This window comes from Dermacentor andersoni, chromosome 5 (assembly GCF_023375885.2).
Source record: "Dermacentor andersoni chromosome 5, qqDerAnde1_hic_scaffold, whole genome shotgun sequence".
NCBI lineage: Eukaryota > Metazoa > Arthropoda > Arachnida > Ixodida > Ixodidae > Dermacentor > Dermacentor andersoni.
In genome coordinates this window covers 178,756,243-178,776,579 of record NC_092818.1, presented here as the reverse complement: position 1 = coordinate 178,776,579, position 20,337 = coordinate 178,756,243, and the positions used below count along the sequence as shown (strand labels likewise).

The window sequence follows — 20,337 nt, the reverse complement described above, 5'->3', positions numbered from 1 at the left end:
TTTATTTAATTATTGAGGAAATAAACAAGAAATATATCGAGAGAAAAAATGCAACACAAAAATACAAAATAACTTTAGAAATAACTAATAGGGAAGTGAAAAAAAAATCCAGTGAGAGTGCATCGTCTGTGCTGAGTCGTTACCAGTGGCGTTAACGATTTTTTCGTCGGAGCAACCTATGTGCTCGGCTGACTGATATAGTTGAATAGACAAAATAAGATGACGCCAGTAAGCAGCTAAGTACCTACATCGCAATCTGTCTCCACGATCGGTGGTAGCACGCGACCACGTAACGTAATCGAAATCCTTCACCGCACCGGCGCTTCCCACCCATGCTGGAAATGGACACATAACACAGCAAGCGTTTCATTTTAGACAAATTGATATAAGATAATGGAAATTGCCTTGTTTACCAGGAAGGCAGGTTATACTGCTTTTTTGCTTGCTCTAATAGGAAATTATCACAGGTAGTAAGAAAATACTTTTCAATTATCTGTACCTTGTTTTAAAACGAAGCAGAAAATGGACCGCTAATAAGAAGATCACAACGCCACAGTGAAGCCCATCTCTGTTTGCCCCTGGTTTTGATACTGTGCTTTAATAGCTGCTTGCAAGATATAGTTTTATGTTGCAGTGAAAGTAAGCCGAAGTTACTGCACCTCCGCTTTTACGGAGAAGTGGTTGCAAGAAGCGCTCAAGTTGAAGGTGCTTGGGGTCATTTACTAGGCCTAAATTTGGCCGCTCAGTAGAACGACACACGAAAGAAGCTGCGCTATACTTCACAGTGCAGTATTCTTCCCGCAAAGGAGCAACAGAGCTTGGATAGATAACACAAATATGAAATTCTTTTTGCAAGTCAAGAAAGTGTGCGTTTTAAAGATTACATAAAGGTGGCCACTATTTTTGCGATGGCGTATTCTGTCACTTGAAGTATAGCACTTTCTACAAACTCACTTTTACACTTTTTACGGCTTTCGCACTTCGACTATGCAACGTATATTGTGCGGCACAGTTCCCGTATACAGATAATATAGTTTTCTTACACCGAGGCACACGCGCTTGCGATGAGTGACCTAGGCCTGCAACTTTGCTGGAGTTGAAACGCTGCACAGACAGACTGATAGCCATAATGTAACACTTTAGTAATAGTAACTGCAAATTGGATTGCCGTTTAGTTCATTCGGGGTGAAAACTGCTCGCATGATGTACGCGGGCAGTGCAGAAAGGAGTAAGGGTACGCGCACAACGCCCTCTATGAATACGAATTATATACAAATCTGCAGCACAAGGTTAGGCGCATGACGTACTTGGCGTTTGCTGAGGTCATCAGGACCTCGTCATCGCCATGTTCATTGAAGCCCTGGACTAAGGGCTCTACCCTGTAACCTTACGACGACAATAAATATATATATTTTTCTGTCTCTCTCTCTCTCTCTATGTCCCGTACTGTTAGCTTGAACGAGTGGTCCACGCTGCAGTAAATGAACAGAGAGGAGGAAGTAGATGATTAGCGCGGGCGAGCGTGTTTGCTGCACGCCGAACTAGAAGAAGAAGCCAACCATGGTCAAGAGGATTCCGACGCCGAAGGGCGACCAGTCAACGTTGATTGTCGACGTCAGCCCGTGGCGCAGGGTGCCGCTCGTGTTCATAAACTTGCTTCTCTTCGCCTTCAGCTGCATGGTCTCGTTCATATGCGTGAGTACCGAACTGCATTTCAGCCAGCGCCTTTCACGTGCACCTGTCGTGGAGCTGCTTCGGCAGTCTCCAGCGAAGCTACAAGTCGCGAGCTTTACTTCAGCGCCATGCTTACTGAACTGTTGTGAAGTTGAATAAAAAAAATCAACCATTATAGTGGTATTCTGTTGCGAGGTAAGCATACCGGGGCAGAAACGATGCGCTAGATATTAAGAATTTTCTTGCCTTCGTCAATGCATTGAGTGGCTCCACCAGGTCAAAAAGAGGGTAGAATAACCGTAGATTGATCACGAATAATAATTGAAGACAATGGCAAAAAATTTAGTCACACTGGTTCAGGTGTTCGAAAGTAATATAGACTCTTCTACAATGGGTGCTAGCATATTGCTAGATTAGTTGCTAACATAGGCGTATTGATAACAGCAGGTTGCATTTTTAGTGAAGGATATGCTCCTTCTCGAACGTCGCATGAATATCCTTGATCGGGAGAAAAGATTGGAGGGCGCTTAGGCTTCGCCTTTAAGAGTAAACCGCGATAGCATTTAAAGATCCCTGAGTGCTTCTCAGGCTTCCCGGCAACTGTAGCTTATGTAACCGCAACGTTCCCCGGGAAACGCTGGCGGCGAACGCTATGCATGAAGGCAAGTTTTGTGGTTCTTCTTTTTTTGGTGTGCAAGGAACCGAGGGCGCCGCGCCACTCATACTAAGACAGACCTCAAACGGCAGCTGGAAAACACTATGGCGCTGAAAGGGGTTTCTTTTTGAGTTTCCGCGTAAAATAATTGTTTTCTCGTATAATAAAATTACAATTCGACGCTATTATGTCTCTAGATTGTGTGTAAGTCGTACTTTACGGTTATTCTACGTATTTTAGCTTAAGAAATTCATTTAGTTCAGCAATTTCATTGCGCCACATGAAGGTCTTGCGTGGTTGGGTATGCCTAATTCGAAATTTTTTGCCGAAGCAATTTTTGCCGACACGACGTCGGACGCCGAGGCCGCATTTGCTGCGACACGGGGCCCTCAACGCTATCGCTTTAATATGATGATCGGTCGTCGTGACCTGGGACCCGAGGAGCAGTATAAGACGGGTGGGGGTCAGTTCTTGTCATCAAGGCCAGGGCTGCAGTGCTTAGCTAATCCATGCTGCGTAACCACCGTAAGCCACAATAGCGCTATCTTGTTACACTGGGGATCACTGCCGCCCCTCTCCTCTCTACCCTACCCAACTTCCCGCACCCTAACATAGGCCGCAGAACCACACCCTTTTGAAAAAAAGTTATTCATTTATTCATGTTTGTACAAGCTCAGCCGCACGCGCGGTTCAAACCACGTACAAGAAATATACGCCCAGTAATCGATTCATGCTATTTTTTCAGCATGACTTCAGAACAAATGCATCTGCACCCCGCCACGTTTCCACTTCTCGCCCTCCCTCCCTCCAAAATAAAATAAAGTAAAAATGAACTAAGCACACTGAAAATCTCAACAAAAGGAAATGTTTCGTCCATTAAAAAAAAACACTATTCTAGCAGCTGCGTTTGCCAGTTGCGATTGTTTGTTATTGCGCTTAATTATAGATTCTGCATGACAAAAATTTACCACCAATGTATGTCCGCGGACATGCTCTTGTTATCGTACGTAGCGCCCGTGCAGGCCCCCAAAACCCTTTTTTGCACCAATGCAACAGTTAGGAATTAAAGGGTAGTCCAACATGACAGCAAGCAACAGCTGCTAAGTCACCGCTCGCAAACGTGATAGTCATTTGCAGCTCGCTGATGCCAATGAATTCTAATGTTGTTCCGGTATCGTGTTCCGTGTGGTTTGCAGACTTGCCTAAGATAGTACGGCTCGAGTGGCTTCAGAAGCATTCCATATCCACAAAAATTCACCTATCTGTGTAAGCGAAACGTCTATTCATTTGCACTGTACCAAACTGGACTTATTGAATTCTGCTATCTAAAGCGGGCAGCAGTATTGTAAATTCTTTAGTTATGTTTTTTATCATGGTCACATGGGAAACGGGGCGTAGCACTTGTGCGTGGATCGCTTTATGAAATTGGCAGTAGCGCTCGTCCGCGTCTGTCGTGTCTTCCTTGTGTGTATGTGTATTTTTTGCGCTGTACTTGAAATTTACATTGTCAGACCGACTAGCCCAATAGACGATCCTTCACAAGGACAGCCACCTGCACTGGGTGGGCTCAGGCGGTCTGCCTTCCAAAACATTTGCCAAGAGCCATGTTGCTTCGCTCTATTAGATGCGATATCGCCGAATGATAAAAGAGTATTTTGGTTTCCCGCACTTTTCGAGGTGAGCTTCTGCGTGTACTTAACAGTTGAACCCTTCTTCCTCGTCCACAGTTGGCGTCCGTATATGAGCGGCGCGACAAGATCTCGTTCCTGAACCGCTCACTACTCATAAGTTTCTTGGTGAACATGGAGGTCTCGGGGCTGCTCGTCTCAAGCCTTCTACTCGTCATCAGCTTCATGGGGTTCATGGGTGCCCTGCGCGAGAACATCTGTTTCTTACGCTGGTACGTCAAAGGCCTCTGTCTACTTATGATCATCACCATAATCTTCATCGTCGGTGCCTTGGTCCTCCCCTTCCTGAGCAAGAATGTGAGTAGAACCTATAGAAGTAACAGCGACAAAACAAATTAGGATATTTGATTTCAGTGACTTCTAGCATTAGCACATCTGAGACAGCGAACTACGTTTATGCTGCAGCTCGCACTATAACGGCACATAGGCGAGCAGGGTATTGCATATGTGTGGTGATTTGTTATGCCTATTTGTTGACAATATCTTTTACGACGCCGGTAGCAATCTTGATGGAACAATTGAAGTACGGTGCAGGCATTTTTTGTCAAGACACCGGAAAAGAAGTAAATGGCAAAGTTAGCGAGAAAATCCTCAACAGGGAGAACAGCCACACGCTCTGCTCCTCGGCCACTGCGACGAGAGATGGTGGCATCATTCAGTGACACGCTCTAAAGCGGCGGGTTTATCGTCATGCTGCTTTCCCCGGTGTGAAGAGAGGCGTGCGTGTCAAGGAGATTTCTCTGATGCGGCTTGTGTGACAGCGCAAGTGTAGCGGATTTGGGCGTGTCAGTATACTGCTAATATGGTGTGCGTAGCAGAGAGAAAAACGAAGAAAAATTTTCTGCGCCCAATGAGCTTCAGGTGCTATAGGCTGCCTCGCGAGGCCCTTTTGTCTTGCTGTTCACGAAAACTCATAAAAAATCACAGAAATGCAAGTTTATTGGTTGTTCAGAGTATGTAATTTCCGAGGGCTGTTATTATGTTGCCGGGTCTGTGTAGGAAACTGGTGGATGTGTGAACAATCGTTTCAGAGAGCATGGCAACAACGTTCACAACAGGAATTGTGAATTTCTTGATGTTCAAAGCATTGTATGTGCTGTTGTCGGCCAAATTTTCAACCAGCATTGTAAGGAAACGCCTTAACGAGATAATTAAATAGATAATCGAAACAGAAATATTAGCTAGGCTTGGTGACCTCTGCGTGTCTGTCACTAATCACGCTATCACTTAAAGAACCGCAGCTAGTATTCTCAAAAACGTCTTACGCTGAACTTTTTCGTAAGACGAAATTTCAGCCACTCCTAATGCTAGACACATTATTAAAGAGAGCGGCAGGATAATGGAAAAGAGCACTTGCGGACGAAGAGCTCTGAGTTCGACTCCAAAATTTGTCGAAGCATGATGTGTGAACGCTTTACACATGCGCTGGCGATCATATACAATAGTGCAACGCTTACATCAATCAAAATTAATTGAAAGCTAGCATGACAGAAACAAAGTTCATCATATTCAGCATATGTTTTGTTGTTTCTGATACGTTGTGAGCAAATACCTATCAGATAAAAAAAGGATGCTTACAAAGAAGAGTAACTTTTTCTTTAATTGCGGGGATCCCGCGCACTGTGGTAATCTATGTTATGCAAGACATTTTGTGGGTACTGGCAAACCATCATTATTTGGGGTTTCACAAAACGGTACCAGGTGGGCCAACGTGTTCCTATAAACTTATTAGTTGTGTGTGCGGGTCGCGAGGGTACGTGTGTGTGCCGACGTGTCTGCATTTTAAAAGCTTCGAGTCTCTGCAGATGCTAGGGATGATAGACTTGCACAAGGCCTTTTGTGTGTCTACTGTTAAGTAGCGTATAAGCATAGGAAAAATATTTTGAGCACAAATATAAGAATCAAGGCAGCAGATCCGCTGCAGTATTATGTTGTAGAAGAAGTATTGTTATTAGAAGGACCGTCTGTTGGGCTCGTTAGTCTAACATCTTAAATCCAAATGCAGCGCAAAAAATTCACATACACATAAGGAAGACACAACAGACGCGGACGAGTGCTATTGCCAACTCTTTACTCCAATCGACACACCCTTCGATTTTATAAAGTGAGCCACGCACAAGTGTCACGCCCCTTTTTCCATGCGAATCTCATAAAAAACATAACCAAAAAGGCGAACAATACTGCTGCCTGCTTTAGGAAGCAGAATTAAAGAAGTCCACTTCGGCACTGCTCAATAGAGTAGATGCTTCGCTTACACAGACAGGTGAATTTTAGTGGATATGGAATCCTTCTAAAGCCACCCGAGCCGTGTGGTTTGCAGACTTGCCTAAGATAGGAGTCGCAGAAAAGGCGCCTCGCACGCGATGATATGGGCAACCCAATGTGCATATTTGTCCTCTTTTTTTCTTAACTTTTAGCGCACGCTTCCTGAGCCGGTCGTTGATGCACCATTCGGTTTGGCCGACGTATTCATTTCCACACTTCAAGGGAACTGAATATACCACTCCTGCCGCACACCCTACGAGGGGTTGTTCATGTCTGGTTTTGCAACCTCGCTTGCTGTCAACGCAGATCCGAGGGCAGAGCCTGGAAAACTTATTAGTAGTTCTAAAGACCACAGGAATTCGATACCTGTTCGCGACCTTGTTCAGGTTGCACGAGACCTTATGCATATAACGCATTACTAAGGGCTGCGCCGTCCATGGCTGAATCTCCGCGCTTGCCGTTCCGGCTCTGTTATTTACCTTTTGCAGGAGAGATTCGTCCACCGTACCAACAAGCAACACAGGAAATCCCGCTGCCAAGAGGCGACCAATCTGATGTTCAGAGCGATGCTGCGTTACATGCGACCTCGACTTTCGGAGCGCAGCATCCAAGAACTAAGACGCGATGCCCCTTTTTGCTATTTTTGAGTGGGCAGAGTCAAAAGGCAAAAGTCCCAAATATTGATCCGTGGGAGGTACTCCCAGCATACATGGTCTACGCGAAACCTTAGCCTTAGATCCAGGTATTGTTACCCCTCAGTGCTAAGCAATTCATGGGTGAAATTCAAACGCTGCCCCGCTTGTTTAAAAACATCTAAAATACTCTCAGGTGATGTAAGGTCACCATGTCCCTCTAAAAGAACTGAAAAGTCATCGACGTACCTAAACACGTTAGGAACCCTCCCGCCATTAAAAGCGAAGTTGAGCGCCCTGCCAGTATCTGTTAAGTATACGTCACATAAAATCGACGCAACACAAGACAGAATACACACTCCCCTACGTTGAAGAAAAGGCTGCTTCTTAAAAACAATAAATGTTACACTAAGACAAAACTCTAAAAGCGTTAGAAATTGCAAACCGACAAGCAGGCAGAGTTTTGGAAGTCGACTTCGCTATTCTCTTCAATACAATTTCTAACAGCAACTAAGAGCTTATCTTGAGGTACTGAATAAAACAAATCCATAACGTCGACCAACAAACCATAATCTATACCCTTACTGTGTCTCACAAACTCAGCGACTTCTGATTTTTTCACGCGGAAAGGATAAACAACCATGAGTGACCTTAGGTTCTTCATTAAAAACACGCTCACATTCTTTTCCCAAGCACCCCCTTCGCTCACAATGGTTCAGAAAGGAACGTCTTCCTTAGGTGTTTTTGAGAAAAAGAAAACCTTCAAACATGGTCAGCTTACCCTTACAGGTCCAGCTTACCCTTACTGTTCCTGATATCTTTAAAGGAGCAAGAGCATTCCATTCCAGTCCTTACAGAATTTCATGAACTTAACCTTAACCTTCACCACACTTTTCTTAACCGGCCCAAGTTCTTGTCCACTGCAGCTTGGGCTTTTTCATTGAACATGCCTTTAGGCATCACAACAAACCAACCCTCCTTGTCTGCTTATAAGATAATCAAACTGTTCTGCTTGACGTAGTTGGCCATGCTCTCCAGCTTCTTATCCGCACCCCGGAATGGTCGTTGACGGGCACATCTTTTTAGGCAGTCTACGTTATCCAAGAGACAGCGCTTCTTGTACTCCTTGCTTGACCTTGAAGTGAGCTCACGGTTAATTCCGATAAGGTCATGAGCGGAAACTTGGGGAGGAAAGACGAATTTCGGTTACTTCAGAGTCCGAGACACATTTTCGGGCAGGGAGACGTCATCCAGTACCCCGACAGGATTTTGTTTTGTGAAACCCTTCTTTTTCTCGGTGACCTTCAGCAAGGAGCCCCGTACAGCGCACCATTTGAACTCTGTTTTCTGAGATGCTATACGCCTGTAGTCCCGAAATTTCGCGGAAGCAAACCCCCCTGGCAGTGTTGCGCTGCAAACAACACGTAAACAGTCTAGGAATAACCAATCCTGACGCCACAACCCCGATTTAAGAATCTTGCACAACCTCTTGGCATGACCCAAAGAATGCCTCACCCCTGCGAAGAGCGCACCAACTTCCCTTGGAATGATGCCCTTGCGAACACAAGAGGCGTAAGTCCTCGCACGGGTGGCTGCAACAGCGATGTGGTCGATCAAAACGTACACCGGCCAAACCGAATGGTGCGTCGACGCCCGGCTTAGGGAGCACGCACTAAAAGTTAAGAAAAAAGAGGACAAATATGCCCATTAATTTGCCCATATCATCTCGTGTGGTTGCGAGGCGCTTTTTCTTTAGACTACTATCTTAGGCAAGCCTGCAACCCACACGGCTCGAGTGGCTTTGGAAGCATTTCAAATCCTCAAAAATTCACCCATCTGTGCAAGCGAAGCAGCTATTCATTTGCACAGTGCCAAACTGGACTTCTTGAATTCTGATATCTAAAGCGGGCAGCAGTATTGTTCGCCTTTCTAGTTATGTTTTTTATCACCTTCGCATGGAAAAAGGGGCGTGACACTTGTGTGGGGCTCACTTTATAAAATCTGAGGGTGTGTCGATTGGAATAAACAGTTGGTAGTAGCACTCGTCCGCCTCTGTCGTGTCTTCTTTATGTGTATGTGTATTTTTTTTGCGCTCTATTTGAAATTTACAAAGCTATTGTTATATTGATGGTCACTTAATTTACCAGCTGAGCCACATGTTACAAACGTCTGAGTAATGTACCACCTACATCATGCTGTGTTATCGAATCACTCTAGCGTACAGCTGAAGTTTATAAACAGGGCGTGAAGGATGCAACACGACGCATGGCTCATGCTACGTGTGTAAATTATATCCAGTTTGTAATCTTAAGTTTGACGAACGAACTAGTTCAAACAAAACCATAATTGACTGGTCACCAAATCACAGCTTTGTTTTTTTCTCTTTCCTGCGACTCTCTCAGAGTGCTCAGAGCTTGTTCAGCATCGACCTCATAGTGAGCTACAGGGACAACCCAGACTTCGCGCGACTTGTCGATTTTGCTCAGGTAAGCTTCCACAAAGACTCACGCATTATATAGTGAAAAATAAGAAGCATGCACCAGTGAGCACCCACCCATGGCACTGGTGAAGTGGGTTTTCTTAAGGTCAGGATATTGCCATCTGAAAAACCCTTTCGATCAGAGTTTTCGAATGAAGACCTGTGAGGATACCCTTGAATTACCGTTGACAACGACAACGTCTTGGCTGTTGAAGTGGAACCTCGAAATCCCGAAGCATTAGCGGGAGTGCCTCCACGTTGACGCATAGATTCTCTTATGCATGTACTTTACTTCAAATGATCTCAACTGCTGTAGTGTAGTGTACACATCTAAGTGATTTTAACATTTGCGATTGACTGAGCCTCACTTAGCGATCTGCTAATTTTCTGGTTAGCTCCGATGGTAAAGCGACCACCCCGGACAAATGTTGGTGGTGGCTTTGATCCTCGCGTTAAGACGAATTTTTCTTCAACTTTTAAGCTTTCTGAGAGAACTGCTTGCTTTTTCGTCGTTGCGTACTTATGCAGAAATTTTACATTGGGCGTTGAATGTTTGTGGTGCCATGTGAATTAGCTACTTTATTTTTCGTGGCCATTTGTTTGCACTTTGTCTGCACTTAGTAGAATATTTTAAAACTTTCTTGGAACTTATTTTAGGACTATGCTAATTTAGCGAGCAGAGCAAACAGAGCAATTTAGCGAATTTAGGGAACCAATTTAAAAAGATACGCGCTGCAAAGTAGGTGAAGCTTCCCAAAAAGCTAATCACATTAGAAATACAATAGCCAATGGGAAGAGCTGAAACGACTTTCAACATCACTCAAGCGCCTGGAGGAAGGAACGAAAGGACACACAAGGAAGGTCGTCTTGCAGTCAGCCTTCGCAATGCGTTAGTTGGTTCCTTTAACAGGATAACTTCAGGTGCACCAAAAGGTTCGAGTACTCGCCTTATATGCTCCTTGTGCACCTATGTTTGATTGGCAGGTCAGTTGGGATGATTGGTACGATACCATGATAACAGGCAGCACAAAATTTACAGGCACGGAAGATCAACAATTTTCGCGCTGCCTCGTCACCATTGTGTTTAGTTCTGGTCGCTACATTGAAAGCCCATATTGGTAAACGATGTCGATATATTGCCCGTGCGCCGCGTGCGTTACGCATTCAAGGAATATGGTGAGGCCTGAAAGAGATCAAGATGCAATCAATCAATCAATCAATCAATCAATCAATCAATCAATCAATCAATCAATCAATCAATCAATCAATCAATCAATCAATCAATCAATCAATCAATCAATCAATCAATCAATCAATCAATCAATCAATCAATCAATCAATCAATCAATCAATCAATCAATCAATTTATTAGACATTATTACAGTTACAAAGTAAATGTAATACAGGAGGAAATACCATAGTGAAAACTGTCAGTAATTCGTTGTCTTCATCAGGTTTCTGTTATTTTTTTGCAATATCCAGAACATGAGCATGTGGAGCAGCCTCTCGGTGTTTTAATTTAAGGACATTTTAGCACATTTGTCATGAAATATATACAGGAGGAGGTCTCATAGTCAGACTGCGAGGGCGAGACCTCCTGTTAATACTTACAACAGGAAAATAAGATATGTTATTACAGCAAACGGGAAGTTGGTGCTTCCATGATTAAAGCAAGAGCCCAAAGAGGTGATAAATAATGAAACATAGGTATGAAAAAACAAAAAAAAGTGAGATAAAATATATAAATGTCAACTTTACACATATTTCAAGAACGCACGAAACTCGACTTTATAGAGAAACAAAGGTTTTGCGGCGCAGCGTTTCTCACACGCAAGAAAGAACAGCTGAAAACAGTGATCTCCGCTGCCCCATGGTGCAGGCTTCGTTCAGCTGCTGCGGTATCACAACTGAGCGATACCACGATTGGGGCCACAACATCTATTTCAACTGCTCGCCGTCGAACCCGAGCACAGAGCGCTGCTCGGTTCCCGCCTCCTGCTGTCGGCCACTGGAAGGCGAGAACCCAAGCCTTGAAACTCGCCTGAAGCGCCGCTTCTGTGGTTCCGGAGTGCTCTCCATGACCGAACAGCAAGCCTGGCAAAAGGTGACCATTGAGTTTAATGGCTGACTGAATGGCTGGCTGGTTGGCTGTCTAACACGCACGCACGCACTGAGAACCATTTACGCAAAGTTACTCGCACCTGAAATAGGTTAAAGAGTATCGGCGCCCATGTGATGGTGATTCATGGTAGTCACTGAGAAGAAAGCCACGGGCCATTCGGCCACAGGTCTTGCTCAGGCGCAGCCATTTCTGCTTATGCGAACCGCCATCAAGGGGCACCCCCATCAGCTTCGGATCCGCTGCGCTCATTTATTCGCACACAGCACGTTCAGCCCCCAAACTTGTTAAGCGGTGACTACAAGCAATTCGTATGAACAATGCGGCAGGATTAGACATTTACTTCATATTCTTGACAAGGTGTTTCTCGTGACCGAGATATAAAGATCAGTTTTACTCGATCAATAACTCCTTATTTATGTGAAGGTTAGCGCGAATTTTATTCACGTCAAAAGATTACTTATAATTACAGAATCCAAGCCGACATGTGCTCAAGCTATGCCACCTCAGTGGGAATTATGGGCACATTTAAACCGTAGCTCATATAAAAAAAGGCAAGAAGTGGAGCACATGCTAAAACTTTCGCTAAGGCGCTCCTATCTAAATACATGGGAACAGATAAGTCCTTTTTAGCAATCAATTCACAGATTTTGATGAGATTTGTTACATATGAAATAAAAAGTTAAAATCTAGTAGTTGCAGAAGCAGATGTAGTTTTTAGCCTGTCCGTCATTTTAGAAAAATTCTTGAACATCGCATATTCGAAAAAAGGCACTTATAAAATGAACTATCCAACTCAGCAATAAGAAATGATACCACTATTCTGTAAACTAAACTTGTTAAGACATCTAAAGCGGATTAAATTCGTGTATTATACACCGCTCTTAATTATACCACTATTTTGTGAGTACTTTTGCAGAACTTTTGTCCACATTGTAACATTTCAACGTGAACTGCAACTCAGATATGAAGCTTGTTTGCTTTAGATGTTCTAGCAGATGAAGTTTACAGAGCTGTGATATATGTTTTTGATGCGGAGTTACAAATCTGTAAACTTCGCGCTTCATTTTTTTTAACTTAACGAATTTCTGTAACTTTTGTAGTAAACCCAGGTCATAAATATAAAGTCTGCTTCATACAGTCGCTAGAATTTAACTTTGTTTCTCAAATTCAAGGAACTTCTTTTAAATCGGTCCAGCGGTTCACTGATAAAATGATTTCTAGGTTGTATATCTATTTGAATAGAAAAATTGAAGTTGGCCCCTAGCTAAACCTACCTCTTAAAACAATTAAAATTGAAATTTTATTAGGAAATACTCGAGCCGAATAAAAAGCTTTAAGCACTCCATGCTCTCATTAGACAGAACCAAGCATCGCAAAACAATGCAAAAGAGGCAGGTCGCGTTCCTCAAGGACAAAATGAAAAAAGAAACAACGCAAGAACCGTGTCACTTGTGGTAGAAATATACGACATCTCGGCCATTCATAAAGGACGGACTAACACACATCTGTGATTTGCGTATAAAACAAGTCTGGGATCTTCTTTTCATTTTTATTTTTGTCTCTATTTTTATGCTCTTATATTTTTCCTTTGCAGTTCAGCGTGGTTAGCACTGAACTCGCATGAAATTCAGTTTTACACAAATTCTGAGAGAACCAGCTATTTTGAGAAATTTGTATCTGATATCTGCCACCATATGCATTACTGCTCGACACGCTCTCGTAGTGTGTAACGAAGCCTCTCTCTCGCAAAGCAAGTGGAACGTTGATGTTTTCAGGATAACAAATTACGTGGACGCTCTGCTTATCTCCAGAAAAGCTTCGTTAATGCCGTTGATCGCAACTTCTACCTTCAGCTGTTTCTCGTTTCATCAACACAGCGCAATTTCATTGATCGAAAAGCAACTATCTTCTACAAAAGAAATTTCAATTAAGCTCCTTTAATGGGATACTGAACCTGGTCCTTCGCTTGTATGACGTCGTTCAGAACTTTCTCGATATGGAGACTCACCTGAACGTTCTCTTTTTCATTAAAACGAAACTTTAAATCACGAACATCAATCTAAGTACATCGGAAAGGAATAAACTTCTTCATAGACTATTCGCTGCTTGGAAAATAGCGAATAATTTATACAAAGTTATGAATTATAAAAATAAACACATCGACTGCTCCTGGCAGGGTTGCGATTGGTATTTCAATTTCTTGAAGAAAAAGAGTCGATATACGAATTTTTCGATATTCAAAAATTTTTTGTTAAGGAATGGACGCCCTAAATTAAAAATATACTTGCTACCGTCAATACATTTTAACTTCAACACCGTGGCGGCTTGGGCTAGTCGCTACATACGCTACAGGGGAACGGTGCAAAAAGACGAAGGACAAAAAGGGGAACGCCCACCAGCGCTGGTGTGTGTTCCCCTTCTTGTCCATCGTCTTTTCGTGCTGCTCTCCTGTAGACATTTTAACGTCTTTTAAATGAAATTAATCTTGTGAAATAGGTTGTGCCTAAGCATGACGGTCATTACCTGTTTCCGTATCTCCAATCACTTCCGGTGCACACAACACGCAAAAGCACAAGCCTTCGTGATTTGTATCTTCTACTCGAGGGAACAGTTTCTGAAGAGGGAATTTGGAGACCACCTATACGGTGCAGGGGATGCCGAGCAAAACGAGTGACCCGCAGAAAACTATTCAGAGAGCCGAAACGTGCTTGCATGTTTGCTAGCCATGGCTACTGAAGAAGCTTTTGTGGTGTACCACGTGAGTTGAAGAATATTTAGATAGCTGCTTCAGTGGTGAAGCTTCGTCTCAAAGCTGCGGGCGATGCCTAATCTCAGAGGTCATGCCGAAGAGTACCGTGTTTTAGAGCGCAGCTCTTTGGCGTCCGTTCCTGGGTTTCGCGTCGTCGTCGGCGTTGTCGTCGGCCTCGTAACCAGCTCCGCCCCCCTTTCATCCCCCCAGCGCTAGCAGCGACCGACTGATACCGCTGGATGCCGCTGACGCCGCTAGAGAGTCAAGATAACGTGACTGCATAGAACACCGTCGCCGCCATGCAGAAAGAGGAGGAAAGGGTCCCCCCCCCCCCCCCCCTGTTCTTGTGTGGCGGATAGGGTGCTCTTCAGTTGCCGACGCGCCGGTTATTTCACGTAGGCCCCGGCACGTCGACGAATGCGTGACCACCTTCCCACGGCTAGACCTGGTTCTTAGCGCTGCGGAAGCGAGGGTATCATATTGTTTGTGTCGGCATCGGCGGCGTTGTCCCTGAAACCAACTCCGCAGCTGGGGTTGACTCACTATCGGCGTCAGCGGCATCAGTCAGTCGCTGCTATCTCTTCCCTCCTCCCTTTATCGTGTTGTCCGCTTGCTGCGCGCGCTTCTGCCCCCATCGTTTGCCGCTGGGTGTACACGCCGCCCCCCTCCCCCCTCTTCCTGCGAGTCTCCGGTTGTCAAAGCGCCGGCTCGAACTTAATTCCTTTCTTCGCTCCTCCTCCAATGCAACCCCTGTGCGGTGGCAATCAGAGAGCCAGATCGGTGGCGGCGGATGTGTATATGTGCACCGCCCGAGCCGAAATTGCCGCTGCCGTTCGCCCTGTGCGGTGGCAATCAGAGAGCCAGATCGGTGGCGGCGGATCTGTATATGTGCACCGCCCGAGCCGAAATTGCCGCTGCCGTTCGCCACTGCGAAATTATCTTGCTGGTAGTAGCTGCCTACTTCGCCCCTACCGCACTCACGAAAGACGTCGTGCACTTCCTGCAACTCGCATTAACCGTCCATCGATCCACACCGATGTTAGTAGTGGGGGACTTTAATGTTGACATAAAGACAAACAGCAATTTCCTAACACTTATGCGGGAGAACATCCCGTTCCTCTCGCTCGTAACGCGTCCCACGGCTGTGACAACCTCGCGAGGCACTTGTATAGATCTCGTCTTTGAGAATCAAGCATTGGTGTACCAAGTCGAACATATATCAGTCTATTTCTCCGACCACAAAGCTTCCTTCATGACTGTCAAGAACTGTTAGTGGAGTCTTTGTTAAAGGAATACGTGTGAAAAATTAAAAAAAAATTCTGTGATAGCGCATACATGTGTTGCTCGATTTCTTTGCCTCAATCTATCGAAAAGGTGAAACAGCTTATTTGCTGCGCTCAAATTTCGCATTAGGAAGTAACGTAATCGTCGGTAATTTTTTAGTTACGCGTCACTTCCGGCAAGTGGCAATGGCGATGTTGTTTTCAGTTTCGGTATGAAAAACGCCCACTTTTGCGAGCATCTTTGTGACAAAGAATATGCGGTCACTGACCAAGTCAAGGTGAAAATAACACAGCGACGTTTCGGGACGCGTGCGGGTTCCTTGATCCCACTAAAAGCGGGCAAGAGCGGCATGTCGCTTTTATGCCAAAATGTGAGCTAGAGAACGGGTGTAATGGGCAGGCAGATTTCCATCAGTGTCGTTTATACTGTTGTCAATAGTTTGAATAAATAAAGATTCTAACAAGAGTCGTGTCATCGGATTCTTTTCCTTACCTATTATGGCAGCGTTTTTCCAAACGATGCGGTGACTGCGATTATAGGCGTGTTCGGCAAGGACGTTCGAGGCTTTTTTCTTGTTGGAGACGTCGCTTTGTTGCACTTTTAATCTTCTCGCGAATTTTCCGGTTTCGCCGATGTAACTGCAGCTGCAGTCTGCGCATGGTACCTTGTAGATGACACCGGGGTAATTTTTGCTTTCAAGCCGATCCTGTACGTTAACAAGCTGATTTCTCAGTTTCGTGGATGGCATGTGCGCTTTTCTAAGATCGTATCTTGAGAATACACGTCTTAGAGCTTTGCTGACGCCAGGCACATATGGGATGCCAGCGTGTTTTGTGAACGACTTGGCTTGAGGCGGCTTGGGATTGAGGACACGAGCTTCCTTATTGTTAATAAATTTCTTGGAGTACCCGTTTCTGGATAATTCGTTACGAATTGTCTTCAGCTCTTTCTGCATTTCGTCGTCACTTGAGCAGATGCGTGTTGCCCGCGTCACGAGAGATGAGACGACGGATTGCTCGTGGCAAGCCGGGTGAGATGAATTGAAGATTATGTACCGGCCGGTATGGGTCGCCTTCCTATGCACGGCAAATGAGAGTCTCGTTCCACTCGTATTCTGTAGTAAATTGAATGACTGCTTCTGCTGACTTGAGAAGACGCAGGAGGCGTAAAGCGTCCTGCCTTCGCACAATGCATACGCAGTCGTCTACGTAGCGGATGAAAACCTTTGGCGCGGGAGCGAATTCAGAAACGGCCTTCGGCTCAATGACCTCCATGATCAAGTTGGCGGTAGTAACGGAAATGGAAGCACCCATGGCATTTCCGTTGATCTGCCTGTAAAACTGCTTGTCGTAAGTGAAGTAGGTGTTGCTCAAACAAAAGTCTAAAAGCTCGCAAATGTCCTGTACTTCCAAAGGGGTGCGCTCAGCGAGCGTGTCGTCAGCCAGCAGGACATTTCTGCACGTAGATACGGCCAGGTCAACAGGCACTGAAGTGAAGAGCGGCTTCCCGTCAAATGACACCATAACGTCGTCTTCATCCAGCGGAATGTCGCGCACTTCCCCACGAAGGCTGAAGAATTCGAAATGTGCGTTGCTGTCTTGCCAGAGAGCGGGCCCAGCACTTGGTGTAGGTAACCTGATAACCGGTGCAGCGACGACATTGTGAAGTCGACAATAGGCCGTAGTGGAACGCCTCACTTGTGAACTTTCGGTAATCCGTACTTTGCAGGTGCGGACCCGTTAGTACGCAAGAGACGATGGTAGAGATGCTTCTGCTGCGGTGTTACAAATTTACAAACCTTGGATAGCAGCTTTTGCAGTTTTGTTTGCAGGCTTACCGTGAGGTCTTTTTGTGTCGCGACGCACGTATCTTCGTCTGATAGCAAATCCTTCATTTTCTCATTGTAGTCACTTCTGTTGAGCAACACGATGGCGTTTCCATTAGCTGCAGGAAGGATGGCAATGGAGGCATTGTTCCGGAGGCCCTCGATGTCTTGTTTCTCTGCAGGTGAAAAGAACACGCCATTCTTCAGGACTTCCCGGGCGTATAGCTTCCTGAAATTTTCATGACGACATTAAGTGACCGCCATTGCAGGAAGTCGCAAGAAAGTAAGCTCGTCGCTCTTAGGCCGAAGGAACCCAAACGAAGGAAGTCATCCTCAACTTATCCTTCTACAAGCGTACTGAATCTGAAGCTGCCGTTCCGCGCAAGGGCTTTAACTTCAACACTGGCGCCTCACCCAACCCGGCGAGAGTAATCTGCGCCGTGGAACGTGCCATCATTAAACATTCTTCCGAAGTAAGAGAAGAAGCTCGCACCCGCGCCATTGGCGTTCTGTCAAAGTGGTGGACGCGCAACCCTCAAGTCCGATTTCCACCTGGCGAGAAACAAGCCATCGAGGGCCTCCGGAACAATGCCTCCATTGCCATCCTTCCTGCAGCTAATGGAAACGCCATCGTGTTGCTCAACAGAAGTGACTACAATGAGAAAATGAAGGATTTGCTATCAGACGAAGATACGTGCGTCGCGACACAAAAAGACCTCACGGTAAGCCTGCAAACAAAACTGCAAAAGCTGCTATCCAAGGTTTGTAAATTTGTAACACCGCAGCAGAAGCATCTCTACCATCGTCTCTTGCGTACTAACGGGTCCGCACCTGCAAAGTACGGATTACCGAAAGTTCACAAGCGAGGCGTTCCACTACGGCCTATTGTCGACTTCACAAGGTCGTCGCTGCACAGGTTATCAGGTTACCTACACCAAGTGCTGGGCCCACTCACCGGCAAGACAGCGACGCACATTTCGAATTCTTCAGCCTTCGTAGGGAAAGTGCGCGACAGTCTCCTGGAGGAAGACGACGTTATGGTGTAATTTGACGTGAAGTCGCTCGTCACTTACGTGCCTGTTGACCTGGCCGTGTCTACGTGCAGAAATAACCTGCTGGCTGACGACACCCTCGCTGAGCGCATCCTTTTGGAAGTACAGGACATTTGCGAGCTTTTAGAATTTTGTTTGAGCAACACCTACTTCACTTACGAAAAACAGTTTTACAGGCAGGTCAACGGAACTGCCATGGGTGCTTCCATTTCCTTTATTACTGCCAACTTGGTCATGGAGGTCATTGAACCGAAGGCCCTCTCTGACTTCGTTCCCGCGCCAAAGGTTTTCACCCACTACGTAGACGACTGCTTCTGCATTGTGGGAAGGCAGGATGCTTCACGCCTCCTGCGCCTTCTCAACTCAGCAGAAACAGCCATGCAATTTACTACAGTATACAAGTGTGACAATACCCCCCCCCCCCCCCCCTTCCTCGATGTCCTCGTGTGGCGAAGTGGAACAAGACTCTCATTTGCCGTGCATAGGAAGGCGACCCATACCGGCCGGTGCTTCACCTTCAATTCATGTCACCCGGCTTGCCACAAGCAATCCGTCGTCTCATCTCTCGTGACGCGGGCCACATGCATCAACTCAAGTGACGACGAAATGCAGAACGAGCTGAAGACAATTCGTCACGAATTATCCAGGAACGGGTACCCCAAGAAGTTTATTAACAAAATGGAAGCTCGTGTCCTCGATCCCAAGCCGTCTCAATACAAGTCGTTCGCGAAACGCGCTGGCGTCCCATATGTGCCTGGCGTCAGCGAAGCCTCGTATTACTCAAGATACGATCTTACAATGGCACAAATGCCATACAACAAGCTGAAAAATCAGCTTGTCAACGTAAAGAGTCGGCTTGAAAGCAAGGATTACCCCGATGTCATCTAAGGTACCATGCGCAGATTGCAGCTGCAGTTACATCGGCGAAACCGGCAAATTCACGAGAAGATTAAAAGAACACCAAAGGGACGTCTCCAACAAGAAAAAATCCTCGAACGCCCTTGTCGAACCAGCCGATAATCGCAGTCACAGCATCGACTGGAAGAACGCTGCTATATTAACTAAGGAAAAGAATCCTATGACGCGACTCTTGTTAGAACCTTTATTTATAGAAACTATGGACAACAGTATCAACAAGTCTGATGAAAATCGGACTGCCAACTATACCCGTTCTCTACCTCACATTTCGGCATAAAAACGACTTGCGGCTCTTGCCCGCTTTTAGTGTGATCAAGGAACCCGTACGGGTCCCGAAACGTCTCTGTGTTATTTTCAGCTTGACTGGTCAGCGACCGCAATTTTCTTCATCATCATGTTACCTGACCAGACCAACTTTCGTCGAACTCTTGACTATATTTTTGTGACACATGCACTCGTGTTCCAAACGTAAACCTTTGCAACGGAGGTTGCTCTATTCTGCACCACCTTTCTACGCGACCCAGAAATTTTGTCGCAGTTGGCCTTTAGGCTTTTATGCCAGCGCAGATGCCTTCTCCAATTGGCGCAGATCCACACACGCAGTTGCGTGGATGCTTGCGTGTCGTTCATGCGCGCCAACGCACTGATCATGATCGGCATCGGCTTCATCGCTTATGTGGTGCTCAACGTGCTGAGCAGCCTGGCGAACACGGTGCACGACGAGGTCGTCTCGCTGACGCGCCTCTACGACAAGTACTACCGCAGGATGGCTAAGGGCGCGCGTAAGTCTCTGGCACAGCGGGAAGCGCTACAGCAAGTGCGTGCCGCCAGGGACCACCTGGTCAAGAAGAAGTCGAAGCCGGGGTGAGTTGGACAGGCCTGGCGCGGCAGTCTTTTGACCGCAGTGTTTCCTGCTGAAATCGCTAGAGGAAACGTTCAGCTATATCACGGAAATTATGTTTAGTACGTAGATTTGTTTGATCTTCGTGCTCAA

The 20,337-nt window shown here is 45.7% G+C and overlaps 2 protein-coding genes across 2 annotated transcripts; one reads left to right on the top strand and one right to left on the bottom strand.

Annotated features, from left to right (window-relative positions):
* The first annotated feature begins 1,459 nt into the window (after positions 1-1,459).
* LOC129384915 (tetraspanin-33-like) lies at positions 1,460-11,521 on the top strand. The gene is made up of 4 exons (XM_055070566.2): positions 1,460-1,695; positions 4,057-4,314; positions 9,317-9,400; positions 11,273-11,521. Exons 1-4 carry the CDS (start codon positions 1,561-1,563, stop codon positions 11,519-11,521), a joined length of 726 nt encoding a protein of 241 aa, XP_054926541.2. The 5' UTR covers positions 1,460-1,560.
* Positions 11,522-16,624: 5,103 nt separating this feature from the next.
* On the bottom strand, positions 16,625-17,837 carry LOC140218589 (uncharacterized). The gene is made up of 3 exons (XM_072288393.1): positions 17,788-17,837; positions 17,414-17,602; positions 16,625-17,117 (listed from the first exon to the last, which is right to left on the bottom strand). Exons 1-3 carry the CDS (start codon positions 17,835-17,837, stop codon positions 16,625-16,627), a joined length of 732 nt encoding a protein of 243 aa, XP_072144494.1.
* Between the last annotated feature and the right edge of the window lie 2,500 nt (positions 17,838-20,337).